Source organism: Heterodontus francisci, chromosome 30 (genome assembly GCF_036365525.1).
Source record: "Heterodontus francisci isolate sHetFra1 chromosome 30, sHetFra1.hap1, whole genome shotgun sequence".
Taxonomy (NCBI): Eukaryota; Metazoa; Chordata; class Chondrichthyes; order Heterodontiformes; family Heterodontidae; genus Heterodontus; species Heterodontus francisci.
In genome coordinates this window covers 57,692,484-57,707,166 of record NC_090400.1, presented here as the reverse complement: position 1 = coordinate 57,707,166, position 14,683 = coordinate 57,692,484, and the positions used below count along the sequence as shown (strand labels likewise).

The 14,683-nt window shown below is 42.6% G+C and overlaps 1 protein-coding gene across 10 annotated transcripts in view; it reads left to right on the top strand.

Annotated features, from left to right (window-relative positions):
* The window catches only part of bcas3 (BCAS3 microtubule associated cell migration factor), a 999,028-nt gene that overhangs the window by 374,794 nt on the left and 609,551 nt on the right, over positions 1–14,683 (top strand). For all 10 annotated transcript variants that reach the window (XR_010968797.1, XM_068010741.1, XM_068010743.1 and 7 more), the window contains one exon: positions 10,131–10,264. Coding sequence is in view for 9 of the 10 variants with exons in the window: in XM_068010741.1 (XP_067866842.1) it covers positions 10,131–10,264 (134 nt within the window). In the remaining variant the exon portion in view is untranslated. The remainder of the gene's footprint in view (positions 1–10,130; positions 10,265–14,683) is intronic.

The following is a 14,683-nucleotide window of genomic DNA, read 5'->3' as shown; positions in this document are numbered from 1 at the left end:
AAGTTAAATGGTAACATAGAAAGATAGAAAATAGGAGCAGGAGTAGACCATTCAGCCCTTCGGGCCTGCTCCAGCATTCAAAAAAGATCATGGCTGATCTTCTAATTCAGTACCCCGTTCCCGCTTTCTCCCCTTATCCCTTGATCCTCTGTCATTAAGAAATATAACTATTTCCTTCTTGAATATATTTAATGACTAGGCCTCCACTGCTTTCTGTGGTAGAGAATTCCACAGGTTCACCACCCTCTGCGTGAAGAAATTTCTCCTCATCTCGGTTCTAAATGGCATACCCTGTATCCTGAGACTGTGACCCCTGGTTCTGGACTCCCCAGCCATTGGGAACATCCTCCCTGCATCTAGCCTATCTAGTCCTTTTAGAATTTTATAGGTTTCTATGAGATCCCCTCTCATTCTTCTAAACTCTAGTGAATATAGGCCTAATCGACCCAATCTCTCCTCATACGTCAATCCTGCTATCCCAGGAATCAGTCTAGTAAATCTTCTTTGCACTCCCTTCATGGCAAGAACATCTTTCCTCAGATAAGAAGACCAAAACTGCACACAATACTCCAGATGTGGTGTCACCAAGGCCCTGTATAACTGCAGTAAGACATCCTTGCTCCTGTACTCAAAACCTGTTGCAATGAAGGCCAACATACCATTCGCCTTCCGAATTGCTTGCTGCACCTGAATGCTTGCTTTCAGTGACTTGCGTACAAAGACACCCAGGTCTCATTGCACATACCCTCAAAAGATACAATAAATTAAAACAACTAAAAGTGGAACGAAGACAGAGTAATCTTTAGTTCTAATAACCTCTGGGAGGCAAATTTTCTGCTCACATTTACTATTCTAGGCTTACAAATGAAGAATGGATACTTCTGTGGAGGTCTGTCTTTACCCATGGAATGCTGCACTAGAAAGAGCAACAGCCTCAGGAGAAGAAGAGGGCAGAATATTTAATGAGCTCTGCAAAAGCCGCTGAGAACTGCAGCAGACTGAAGTGTCCAACAGATCGACACCAATTTTAAACTAATAAAGATCAATAAAGTGGACCCTTTACAGTATAGATGACATTTTGATATTTTTGCAAAGACTTGTACCCAAATCTTAAACTTACCGACATCTGGTGTATACTATTGCGACTGAGGCAGGAGGAATGCACTGTCAGTTCAGTCCCATTACTCCACAGGTCACAGCATATTATTGAAGTTTCCCACCTACCGGAAATTAGCCAAATTAATCACTTTATTAACGCCCAGAATAAAACACACCAAACCAGGTATCTTTAAACAACAACAAATTAATTATTTATTAATAAACTAAATCTTAAACAATACTGAGATAAATCTATGTCTGAATAGACTGTATAACTTCTTATTCCTCCTAACCCTCATGCACACACACATATATTCAAAAACCAACGGTTTAACCAGTTTTTAAAACTGGTTCTTAAAATTATGTTTTAAATTAGAGCTGTTTCTTAGGAATAATAAAATAACTGGGTTGTAAGACCTGATGTTATTTTTCCAGAGTGGTTAGGTGTCCCAGAGTCAAATAGTCAGATGCCGCTCAAAGTTTCCAGGTGAGTTTGATGAACAGTCTGTAACGGATAGGCGTTCATGGCACTTCGACTGCAGCAGGCGTCACACAGATCTTTCAACAAGGAGTATAACAACAGGTCTATTTAAGTTTTTAAATTAGCAGTCTATTCGTAGAAACTTTACTGAGAATGCCAGAGCTCCCAGAAACACGAAAGGCAACAGAAGGTCACTCCTGAGGCAGAGACTTCTCAGAGACCGGAAGTAAAAAAGAATTTGCAACCTCCAACAATGCAAAGATTCCTTTCCGGGGTCTTTTCGTCTTTAGGCGAAACACAGCTTGTAGGCCAACGTAGATTTTCTGCTGAGAGACAAATTCTTCCTTCAGGGGAGAGCCGCTTCACTGTTCTGCCAAATCAAACCAGTTCTAGCGAATCTTTACACACAGTCAACCTGATACAATATGGCATGTGACCTCTCTCTCTCTTGCTGTTGCCTAGGAAACAAGCTTGCAGCTCGCACACACTGTTCCCAGAGGGACAAACAACTCTCAGTCTTAAAGACACACAGACCCCCGTTAGTTTTTTAAACAACAGAAAAAAACACTTCTAAGGCTATACACAAAGCTAGAAAACCTGTCAACCAAATATCTACCATTGTAAAATAATACAGCTCTGAGACACTTCAATGTGATAAAGTGTTATATAAATACAGTTATTTATTTCTCTGAGTCAGGCCTAATGATATCTACACACCTGCACTTTCCCCAACAGAGATCACTGGTTAGAAGAGGAATCCTGGTTGATATTTTTTCTCCCTCCTCCTTAGTCCAGCAGTGGTGAGCCCTTATGTAGTTTCTCAACTACTACCTGGGCAAAGATCAGCTAACTCAGCATAATCAGAGAATTGAATTTTCTGGTTTAAGATTCCTGTACTTCACTGTAAGTGCAGCTGGACCCTGGACACCATTAGAAGTAGCATAGGAATTTCTACTGTACAGTGTTGTGTTGATTTTTTATCTCTATGGGCCACTTAAGAGACTCATGGGCCACATACAATATTTAAATGAACGTTCCCTTAGAAAGAATTTGCATTTATATAGCGCCTTTTCCAAACATTTGAAGTGTAGTCACTGTTATAATGTAGGAAATGAGGCAGACAATTTGCCCGCAGCAAGTTCCTACAAACAGCAATGTGATAATGACGAGATAATCTGGTTTTGTTGGTTGAGGGATAAATGTTGGCCAGGACACTGGGGAGAATTCCCCTGTACTAGCAGTTCTGGGTATTCTGCTTTAGGACTTATCCACCGAACCTCAGACCCACAAAAGTCAAATTTGTCAACCAAATTAACAGAACTCGAGGGTAGATACTTCAAATGTCCCTGATATGAATGATCACAACATTAAGCTAATGGGTCTTTTCATCCAGAAGCTTTAGTGCCTCATTTTCTCTCTGTAGCTGTGTTGCTGCCACATATTTGGTCATTTGCTGGGAACTGCTACTGACAGGTTTCCTACTCCTGCCTCCTCCCAGCTGTGTGTCAGTGGCACACAGCTATTCTTAGGGAGGTTAGAGGAGGAAGCAGGTCAGTGGGAAGTATTAGAGTCATTGAGAGATACAGCACTGAAACAGGCCCTTCGGCCCACTGAGTCTGTGCCAACCAAAGCCACCCATTTATACTAATCCTACATTAATCCCATATTCCCTACCACATGCTCACCTTCCCTCAATTCTCCTACCACCTACCTACACTAGGGGCAATTTACCATGGCCAATTTGTCTATCAACCTGCAAGTCGTTAGCTGTGGGAGGAAACCAGAGCACCCGGCGGAAACCCACACGGTCACAGGGAGAACTTGCAAACTCCGCACGGACAGTACCCAGAACTGAACCCGGGTCGCTGGAGTTGTGAGGTTGCGGTGCTAACCACTGCGCCACTGTGCCGCCCTAAATAATTACATTAAATAATAATTATTATTCTATTCTGAATTTTTCTTTCTGGGACAGCGAAAGAGATCTTATGTCATCTTTATGACTTGCACTTTGTGGATTGGATAACAGAAATTTTTCCAAATGCTAAATCTGACCCATCTTGCCTCTGTGGTCCTCTTTGGCCTCATTTTGCATTATGAGTGGCAACTGCATTAATGCAATGCTCTGCCTCTGTTCAGTAGCTATTAAAATATTCACGTTAATTATCTCCACAGATGGAAAATTACTGTAAAATAACACTCAGCAACAATCCCAGATCTGGATCTTCTTTATTGAAATAAAGTGACTTTCAAAGGTCTTCAGATTCATTTCTATTAATTCATAGAATTACATAACGTTTACAGCACAAAAGCAGGCCATTTGGCCCAAATGCTTTGTACTGATTATTATCCACATGAGCCTCATCCCACCCTCTTTATCTAACCCTATTAGCATATCCTTCTATTCCTTTCTCACAACCTTCCCTGACCAATTTTGAACTTGACAACCTCGCTTATCTAGCCTTGCTTTAAATGCATCTGTGATATTTGCCTCAACCACTCCATGTGGTGGCAAGTTCCACATTCTCACCACTCTCTGGGTTAAAACAAAGTTCTCCTGATTTCCTTATTGTATTTATTAGCTAATATGTTGCCTTGTTTTTATGACCCCTAATGGACTCGTCCATTACTCTATCAAACTCCTCCATAATTTTAAAGACCTATATTAGGTTAACCCTCAGCCTTCTCTTTTCTAATTCTGCATATTATTTAAGGTTGGTTGTGGTTCAAGCCCCATTCAGGATTTTAGCACTTAATCTACGCTTGTCACACCAATGCAGTACTAAAGGAGTGGTACATTGTTAGGGATGCTTTGTGATATCCTGAGAACATAATAAAATACGTTATAAATAGAAGTTTTTTCTTTCTGAAGGGAACCATAATTATATGCTTCTGTTATCATAGGCTGTCAATGTTGGATAATAGGAATGGCACTAGTCTAGTCTGGAAATGCTTAAATGACAGATTGCACAACAGAGGTCCATTTCTTCCATTTGCTTATGATGAGAAATTGTCAATGAACAGCAAAAAAACCCCATAAATCATACCACATCCTTTCCGGACCTGTTTTGAACTTGGCAACCTCACTGTTACATCATTATTTAGTGATGCTCCTAATCCTGATTAGTAAATTAGTTCTGCAGACTCCTTATGTGGCTTTGTTTTCTTGTAAATGCAGAAACTGTTGCCAGAGAAAGCTAGAATGTCCCTTTTCTCTGGTCTACACAACAATAATGAACTGTCAGACTAAATCAGGGCTGGAAGAGCAATCCTTTGCTTTGGGTAGTTGAAGTGAGGGCTGTGGCTCCTTCAGAATTGTGATGAATTTGCAGCAGGAATTGGGCAAATTTTGGAGCAACACTTGCCTCTCTACCTCAGACAGGTTAGTTTGAGGCTTCAAAGTAAGAGGTTCAAAGGAGGTCACCCTCCTGTGGAGTAAGCTGGAAATCAAGGTTAGTCCCTGTGTCACATCAGTAACTCAATACTTTCTGTGTGTGAGCTGATTTCGTAATCCCTCTGTATTAAAACTGGAAAATCTCATTCACCTTTTAGTTTTTATGACTTGAACTGAAAGTAGTTTCAAGAAGTCTGTTGGAACTTTGGCTTCTCTAGTAACCTCAGAGAATTAGGAGCCTGTATATCTAGGAATGTTGTACCTCCAAACCAATAACTGGCACTGTGTGTAAAACATATTCTCACAGACATTCAAATGGAATTAATCTGGAGTTCCTGTTTATTCACCAGGGTGAGGGCAAATCTGTCTAAAACTGAGAGATTGCTGCTGTTCTTGCATGTATTGGAAAGTCTGCCAGGGTAAGGAAATACTTTATATAGAAAGATCTACCCATGGAATGGACTTCTGGATAGGGAACAAATGAAAAAATTCCAGGAATCATATGAGAAGCACCTGGATGCTTTGATGGGAGGTTGTCCCATAGGTTTTTAATGTGCTAAAATGGGCTGAACATCCTTCCTTATCAATATCTATCTTGTAATCTTGAGAATTAAAACTGCAATACTAAAATACTTCACAAACATACAAAAATGTTAGTCAGGAAAAGACCAACTGGCCCATCTAGTCTGCCCCATATGATACAGAAACTCTCTGCCCACCCAAAACCAGGGAATCTCCTGGGGAAGATTTAAAAAATGATAAAAACACAGGCTAATTAGGGAAAAATTCTGGAAAATTCCTGATCCTTTAAAGTCTGACTCTTTGCATTTTTAATTCAAAAAGGATTTTTTAAAAATGGAGTGAGTATTGACACTGTGTCAGCCAAAGAGTTGGAGATGGGGAGGAACTTACAGCAAACAGAATCTATTTTACAGCAAACAGCAGGGTGTATTTAAACAGAGGGGGGAATTTTTACGCTGGCAGTGGGGTTCTCTGCGTGGAAGAAACTGATGCCGAGATCACCGCATTGCCTCTTTTCCGGAAGGCACGTTGAATTTAGTACCAATCAGGCACTTAAGTGAACAGCGGAGGGCCTTCCATAGGATTTAGAACACCGTTGCTAGAAGTCCTGCCTTGGAGAGCTGCTGGCCAATCAGAGGCTGGCAGCTGCAGTGCCACTGCAGAAGCTATGGCTGCTGCTGGAGGTGACCATCCTGGAGGCCGAAGAGCATTGCTGGAGCCATGCCTCAGGTAGGACAGGGTGGGAGGGCTCCCGTGGGTAGGTGGGGGTCGGCAGCAAAGGCGGGGGGTGGCTCTCAGTAGGCAGTGTGCCTTTGAACGAGGGACTGACCCCTCCCACAGCCCAGGAAGCAGCCCGCACGGTTTTTCCTACCCTGTGACGACAGGGCCGCCCACCGCACAGGTAATTGTGGCTGCAGTAAGAAGAGACCCTTAATTGAGGCTTAATTGCCTAGTTAAGGTCCTCAAATGGCAGTGGGGCGGGAAGGCCGTTCACAGGCACTCACTCATGCCACCATCCCACCCGATTTTATGCTGTCGCCGCCTCCAAACCTGCTGCGGGGGAGAGCATAAAATTCCACCCAGATTCTCCACACACTGCAGCAAACAATGCTTTTACTCAGCAATAAAAACAAGAAATGCTGGAACCACTCAGCAGGTCTGGCAGCATCTGTGAAAAGAGAAGCAGAGTTAACGTTTCGAGTTAACTGGGGTTCCGAAGAAGGGTCACTGACCCGAAACGTTAACTCTGCTTCTCTTTTCACAGATGCTGCCAGACCTGCTGAGTGGTTCCAGCATTTCTTGTTTTTATTTCAGATTTCCAGCATCTGCAGTATTTTGCTTTTGCTTTTACTCAGCAGTCTGCTTAAACAGGGGAGGCTAATTTGGCCAAAGGCTGAAAACAGACACTAAGTGCGTGCAGTGTTAATGAGTCACTCCTGTTTAAAAGCCTGGATTCAGCACACAGTTTTGGTCCTAATTGCTGATTGCCATAATTTGAACTTGCCTGGAGGCACTAAAACAGACACCTGCAGGTTTAGCACTCAAGTGCTAATTAGACACATTTTGGGCTGAATTTTGTTCTCTTGTCGGAGATGGGTCTGGTGGTGTGGGGGGGGGGGGGAGGTGGAGGGGGGTGGGGGTGTCAGAGAATCTCTGCAGAGTTGTCCGCCAAGAAACCCGCCGTCATACCGCAGTATGCCTATTTTGTTGGAGGCAGAGAAGTACTATGGCGGTATTGACGCCCCGACCAATGGCTTTGTTATTTAAATATTTAAAATGCTGCTTTAAATAAATTTGCATGTAATTCACTACGATCCAACGAAGGTTTCTCAATTTTGCACTACTGAGGTAAGAGTCCTCGGTGCTGCAAAAGGGAAGGTAACCTAACCAGAGTAGCATAGGGGAAGTGGGGTTTACAGTGGCCATTGCCGCTATGCTGAGTGTCCAAAGGGTGTGTGTGTGTGAATGGGGGGATCTCAGAAAGGGGCTTGAGTGTAAACGTGGGGATTTCTGCAAGGGGCTATATGTGAATGGGGGAACATCAGGTGATGCCATGAACGGCATCTCCATTGCTGCCTCACCATGTGATTGGGGGGGCACCCGCTGCCATGATGCAAAATGGCCACCAGCTGTGTAATCTCAGCGGCGCAGCCACTCACATCACAAGCGGGATCGCCATCGTATTGCAGCAGGATCATAAAATTCAGCCCTTTGCGTGGAGCAGTATATGTGGGCACCTCGCGATCACTTCTATTGAAGGTGTGGAGTGCTCTGGCTGGCACACAGCAGCACATTGCAGGATGGCTTAGGGACCAAGGGAGAGGGTGCGCAGGTTCTCAGATGCAACACTGGAAGTCCTGGCTGAGCTCCTGGAAAGGAGGGATATCCTGTACCTGGAGCGGGGTGAAGGATGGCACCTCATCCTCCTGTCTCTCTCTCTCTCTCTCTCCCCTGCTGCAGCTGGTGCTGCTCTTCCTGGCCTCATATCTTCCTTCCATTCCTCATGCAGACCAAGGGGGACCCCTATCAAGATGTCCTTGACCAAGCACTCCCTTTCCCCTTGTTACAACCGAGGTGGGAGTAATGCACTGTTAATTCAGTCCCACTACTCCACAGTTCATAGCATATTAGTAAAGTCTCCCATCTACTGGGAAAATAGCCAAATTAATCACTTTACTTATCCCCAGAATAAAGCACGCAAAACCAGGTTTCTTTAAACAACAACAAAATTAACTATTAATAAACCAAGTTTTGAATGATAATGCGATGAACCTATATGTATGAAAAAGATTTTATAACTCCTTAATCTTCCTAACGCTCATGTACACACATACTTTCAATTACCAACGGTTAACCAGGGGAAAATGGTTATATTGATTTTATAACAGTTTCTTAGGGATAATAAAATAACTGTGTTGTAATTTCTAATAGTATTTTCCTGGAGTGGTGAGGTGTCCCAGAGTTGAATACTCAGATGCCACACGATGTCGCCAGGTGAAATTAATGAACAGTTTGTGGTGGGTAGGCGTTCAAGGTAGTTCGTCTGCAGCAGGCGTCACACAGATCTTTCAGCAACAGGTTGTAGCAACAGATCTATTTCAATGTTAAAAGTAGCAATCTAACAGTAAAAACTTTCTTGAGAGTTCAGGAACTTCCAAAAACACAAAAGTCAACAGAATTTACTCTCAGCAAAGGAGCTTTCTCCACACAGAGCAACTATAGAACTCACTCTTCAGGCAGAGATTCTTGACTGGAGGAAACAGCAACTTGCCCCACCCAAAACACAGGCTTCCTTTCTCCAAAGCAGTGTTTCTCCACAGAGTGTAGCAATTCTCCTTTTCTCCTCTCTCTTCAGCATAAACAACAGCAAGTATTTTAGCTGCCATAAATTCAATTTTTGCAACTCCTTCAATGTTCTTTTGACTTCATGAAGAGATTAGACTTTTACTTGATACAGGAATTATTTTTCAAGAGGAAGAGTTTTCTCTGGGCTGTATTCCTGGCCAATTTCCAGCAGTAACTCTTTGTCCCCTGGTTTCTTCTCACTGACAAAATGAAACTGAAAGCCTTTTTCACAAACAGTAAGAGTCACAAGACAATTGTAAAACCATGAGGTTGCTTGGAGACAAATTGCCCTGCAGCCTGGACTTCAAATACCACAAGTCTCTGTAGTCACTGTTTACAGAAATTAGCAACAGATCTTAAAGGCACACAGACCCCTTAGTTTTTTTTAGAAAAAAACAAAACTCTTATGACACCTTGGTGACTCCTATAAGTAGCACAGCACTTATTCTTTTTAGGTGAAGACCTCATAAAATTTGCAGAATAAATGTTGCTAAAGTGTTGGTGAAATCTTGACACAGTGTTGCAGGAAGTCTCCCGATGTGATTCAGTGATCCTCTTCACAGCTGCAGCAGCAGTTGAACATGGAATATTGAGTATCTCTTTAAGTAGCGTTCAAAATCCTCAGCAACAACTTGGTTACCCCCAAACAACAGGTCGCTGTAGGAGAGGACATTAGGACAAGCGCTAGCCCCTAACATGTTGTGCAGCCTCCATAATGAGCGCTAGTATGCATTTTAAGTGGCAATTAATCCCTTGACTTCAGGGTGCCGTTCTAGTGCATGTTTCAACTCTTTTATCAAGATGGTGTCTTGCACTAAGTGCAGGCTAAACTAGCGTTTTAGCTCAAGATCCCATCTTGGCCACTTTGGAGGATCTTTAGTGCCTGAGCAGGCTGCTGAAAATCACCTTCATGGTCTCTATGAAGTACAGCAAACAGAGTGCAGTCTCCTAATAAAAGCAAGATTATTTCTCCACCAAAATGCAGTGAGTGGAGGACAGTTGCACAAAAAAAAATTATGTGTATAAAATAAATTCCAGACACTACAATAGTGCAGTCGCCAGGTGTGATAGATGGGGGAATTACCCAATCATCTCCATTCTGGCCAGGAATGATGGTGTCATTGTATGCAGCCTTTCTTTTTAACTTCACTATTTTTATGGGACTATTTTGAATGCATCAACTTAACTTGATATAAGACTTCTATTTAAAAAGTGCATTCAATATTGAACTGATCTAATCCTCTGTGTTTGAGTTATTAGGTTTATTAGCTTATGTGTTGATGTTTATTTCAGGAATGTTGCTGGTCACAACTGACACGCAAGGCCACGACTTTCACGTATTTCGCATCCTGACACATCCGTGTTCATCTTCACAGAGCGCTGTGCATCATCTGTACACTTTACATCGTGGAGAGACAGAGGCTAAGGTACAGTGTGAATTTAGGTGTTGGATACTAGGCCCTTGATAGGTTGAAAGAAAATTCGTTTGAAGGAGTGCCTGACATCAGATTTCATGCAGAACAAACTTTTCAAACTTTTACTTTGGGAGTAGAAATCCCATGGAAATACTTACACACGCGTAGGGACAAATGCAGGAAAAAAATACAGAATTCTTAAGCTGCTACTGAGGATTATGAATTGTGCCCATTCCCTGATAGACAGAAATCCAATGCCCTCTTGGAAGCCAGAGACTTCCTTGAATCCCTCAGTTTGAAAACCTATGATAAAGAGTGATGGCTAGAAAGGGGTGATTACATATCAGATATTGTGTGGGTTGATATGCATTTCAATATACTGATTGGTTGAGCTGACATTAGAAGCCACAAAGTCGAAGTCTGAATAGTGTATCAATGTCTTCTTAGCATCCCCGGTGCACTCTTCAGCTTGTGATATTCTATTTAATACATGCAGTTTTAATTTGTGTGGGCAGCTTTATCCCATTTTCATCAATTAGCCATCCATTTCCAGAAATCTGACAGAAGCACAGATTTTGGAACACTGCATCTCAATAATCCACAATAACAATTTATCCACAATTATGTAAGTGCAGTTCGGCTGTTGCTCGGGTGCTGTGGAATTTACTTGCAGTGTAAACGGGGCAGATTTCACAGCAGTGGCAGCCTCCAGGTATTAGAGGGCACAGACAGTCCATATTGTCACTGACTGGCAGCCAGGTTTGCATCCTGAACGCATTTTCTCTTTGATCAACTTGTACAAACATTAAAAGGCCTGAAACCCATGCTTATCTCTGCACAGAGCAAATAATCTGAGTGATAAAGCTGGCCTGCTGACGGCAGGGACCCGTATTATCTTTGTGACTGCTTGACTCTGCTTGTTCTTTCTTACAAACTGCTGTTATAAACTGACCTTTGTCTCTGGATGAACAAAGTGATTAAAGAAGAAAGTACTGGCAGGTTAGGTTTCTTCACAACCGCTAGACTGTCTATAAAAAGAAAGACTTGCATTTATATCGCACCTTTCACAACCTCAGGGCGATCCAAAGCGTTTTACAGACATTGATGTACTTCTGATATGTAGTCACTGTTGTAGTGTAGGAACTTTGGAACTCTGATTGATCTCATTTACAATTGGAAAACTGTGTCAGCGGGGAGACGAGAACTGTTTTTACTCAGCGAGTTGTTATGGGAATGGAAATCGTTTAATACCTAATGGTACCATGTTTTTATCTTGTGGTTTAGGTAGATTCACTTGCCAGTTGCTGACATTGGGAACAGATCTATCTGCATTGCAAATACTCTAACATCACAGACACTAAAACTATGCAACCTTACCCTCGTCTGCCCCTCCCCATATGCTCATCAGCAAATGTAGAGCTAAGGTAACACAGTTTATGTAAATTCAATGTTAAACAGGTTCAGCTAATGCAGAACAGCTATCCTGAGATCCAATTAGGTATTTCATTACATGGCCAAAATAGTAGGATACAAGGCATCGAAGGTATTGACTAAACTTTATATAGTGTTTTGATAGATAATATCTATCTATCACCAAGAAACAAGAGAGACTGAGGATCAACCTAGTAACTGAACTGCTGGAGGTAGTATAGAGAAGTGCTACGTTTTAATGCGAGTGTCAGGGATCCAAGTTATAAGGAAAGACTGGTGAAACTTGGGCTTTTCAATGTAGAAGGAAGGCATCTAAGAAGTGATCTGATGGAGGTATGTTATAAAAAAGAGCCTGCATTTATATAGCACCTTTCACAGCCAACAGTGTATTCTTGAAATGTAGTTACTGTTGTTATCTGGGCAAATGTGGTAGACAGTTTGTACTCAACAAGATCCCATAAATAGCAATGCGATAAGTGTCCAGATAATGGGGTAGTAATTCGCCTTGGGTGGTGGCGTAAGACGGGTGATATCAGATTGGCTGCCCATTATACGCAGTGCCTGACATTCAGTTCTCTCGCACTTAATGGAACTGAATATCAGGTGTTGGGTATAACGGGTGGATAATCCTATATCACTCATTTTACACCCCCGCCTGAGCCGAATTTCTACCCCAATCTGTTTGAGTGATGTTAGTTGAGGGATAAATGCTAACCAGTACAGCTTCCCTCTTCCTCTTCAAATAATGCCATGGGATCTTTTACATTCAACTGAGCAGGCAGGAGGGGCCTAATTTCAGTGTCTCATCAAAAAGGTAGCACCTCCAACAGTGCAGCCTCCGTACTGCTCTGAAGTGTCAGCCTAGATCATAAGAAATAGGAGCAGGAGTAGACCATTCAGCCCTTTGAGCCTGCTTGTCCATTCAGTATGATCATGGCTGATCATCTATCTCAACGCCACTATCCACCCGCTCCGCATATCCCTTGATTCTCTGAGAGATCAAATATGTATTGATCTTAGTTTTGAATATAGGATGGAGCATCCACAAACCTCTGGGGTAGAGAATTCCAATGATTCACAAACCTTTGAGTAAAGAAATTTCTCCTCATCTCAGTTCTAAATGATGGACCCCTTATCCTGAGGCTGTCCCCCTGTGTTCTAGATTCCCCAGCCAGGGGAAACAACCTTTCAGCGTCTACCCTGTCAAGCCAGTTCAGAAAGATGTTTGTTTCACCTCTCATTCATTTTTCTAAACTCGAGAGTATATGCCCAATTTACTCAGCCTCTCATCAGAGGACCACCCTCTTATCCCAGGAACCATTGTAGCTTTGCTACCTCCTAGGCAAGTATATCCTTCCTGAGATCTGGAGACTAAACTGTGCACAGTTCTGAAGGTGTGGTCTCACCAAAGCCCTAGACAACTGTAGCAAGACTTCCTTATTCTCATACTCCAATCCCCTTGCAATAAAGGCCAACATGCTATTTGCCTTCCTAATTGCTTGCTGTTCCTACATGCGAACTTCCTGTGTTCCTTGTATGAGTACACCCAAGACACTCTGAACATCAACATTTAAAAGTTTCACTCCTTTTAAAATTTGTTTTTCCTTAATACCAAAGTGAATAACCTCACACTTCCCCACACTATACTCCATCTGCCACATTGTTGCCCTCTGACTTGACCTGTTTATATCTCTTTTTAGCCTCTTTGGGAATGTGCAGGGCTACGGGGAGAAGGCGGGGGAGTGGCATCAGGTAAATTGCTGTTTCGGAGAGACAGCGCAGACACGATGGGCTGGATGACCTCCTTCTGTGCTGTAACAATTCTGTGATTCCTCACAGCTTGCATTCCCACCTAACTTTGTATCATCAGTAAACTTAGGTACATTACTCTCGGTCTCGTCATCTAAGTCATTACTATAGATTGTAAATAGTTGAGGTTTGAGCACTGATCCTTGTGGCACTCCACCAATTACTGCCTGCCAACTTGAATATACCCTCTGTATCCCTACTGTTACAATCAGGTGAGGGGCGGGGGGTGGTGGTGTCGCAAAGCTCCCCTCTTGCCCTTCCTCTTGTTTGCCTGCAATAGGTCTTATTTCTTTTTAAACAGTGGTTGTGCTTACTACTTTAGTGAGTGTTTTACCTTTGACCTTTGTTGTGATCATAAAGAACCAATCGGACAGGTTTCCTTGAGTTTAAACAAGAAAGAGGTGAGTTTATTGTACTAAAAAAAATAAACCCGATCTAGAAAAAATAATAAAATTACGCTGCACTTTCACACACACACACACACACAAGAATCATACATACAAATAAGAATACAGAGTGATAAGAAATTGTTTGGTTTGGATTAGAGTCCAGAAGAAGTAAAAATTCATACACAGCCTGTGGGGTTTGCCTTGTAGCTTGCCCAGCTTTCTCAGCATTTTCTTGGAGACAGAATTGTAGGTGGCTTTCTTCCCCTGGAGTCTCTGTCTGTAGCAGCCTGTAGGCTTGGATGGTCCACAGCCGCAGATGGTTTTTAAACTTGTGATGTTATCGGGAGAGAGAGGGAGAGACATTCAGTTCCACTGGGGTTCTGCCTGGTTAGTACATAAATCCTCTGCTTCAAGGTCTCAGTAGCTTGTCTCTTGTAACAAAATTCCCAGTTTTACAGAGCCTGAGGGAGACAGTCACATGGTTCTCTCAATTCCCTTTGTTTTTAATGAGGTCCAAAGCCTAAAACTCAACACCTCTCTCAGGTGGTATTGTCAGTGTTTACCGCCTGGAGGGACGTCTCCACTCATGAATGCCTCAAGATGGCTTTGCATGTCCTGCTAACGAGGGTGATCTGGATAATCTACTGGGTTAGCCAAAGCATTGTCCTGGCTGGGCTTCTTGTTCGACATGTGTCTCCAATTCGATGTACTGGAATGTGAGCTATTTCAGATGCAAATTGTGATGGCCATCTTTGGCTGCCATCTTTTTAAAAGTTAACTGTAGGATTCCAGCTTTTTTTCA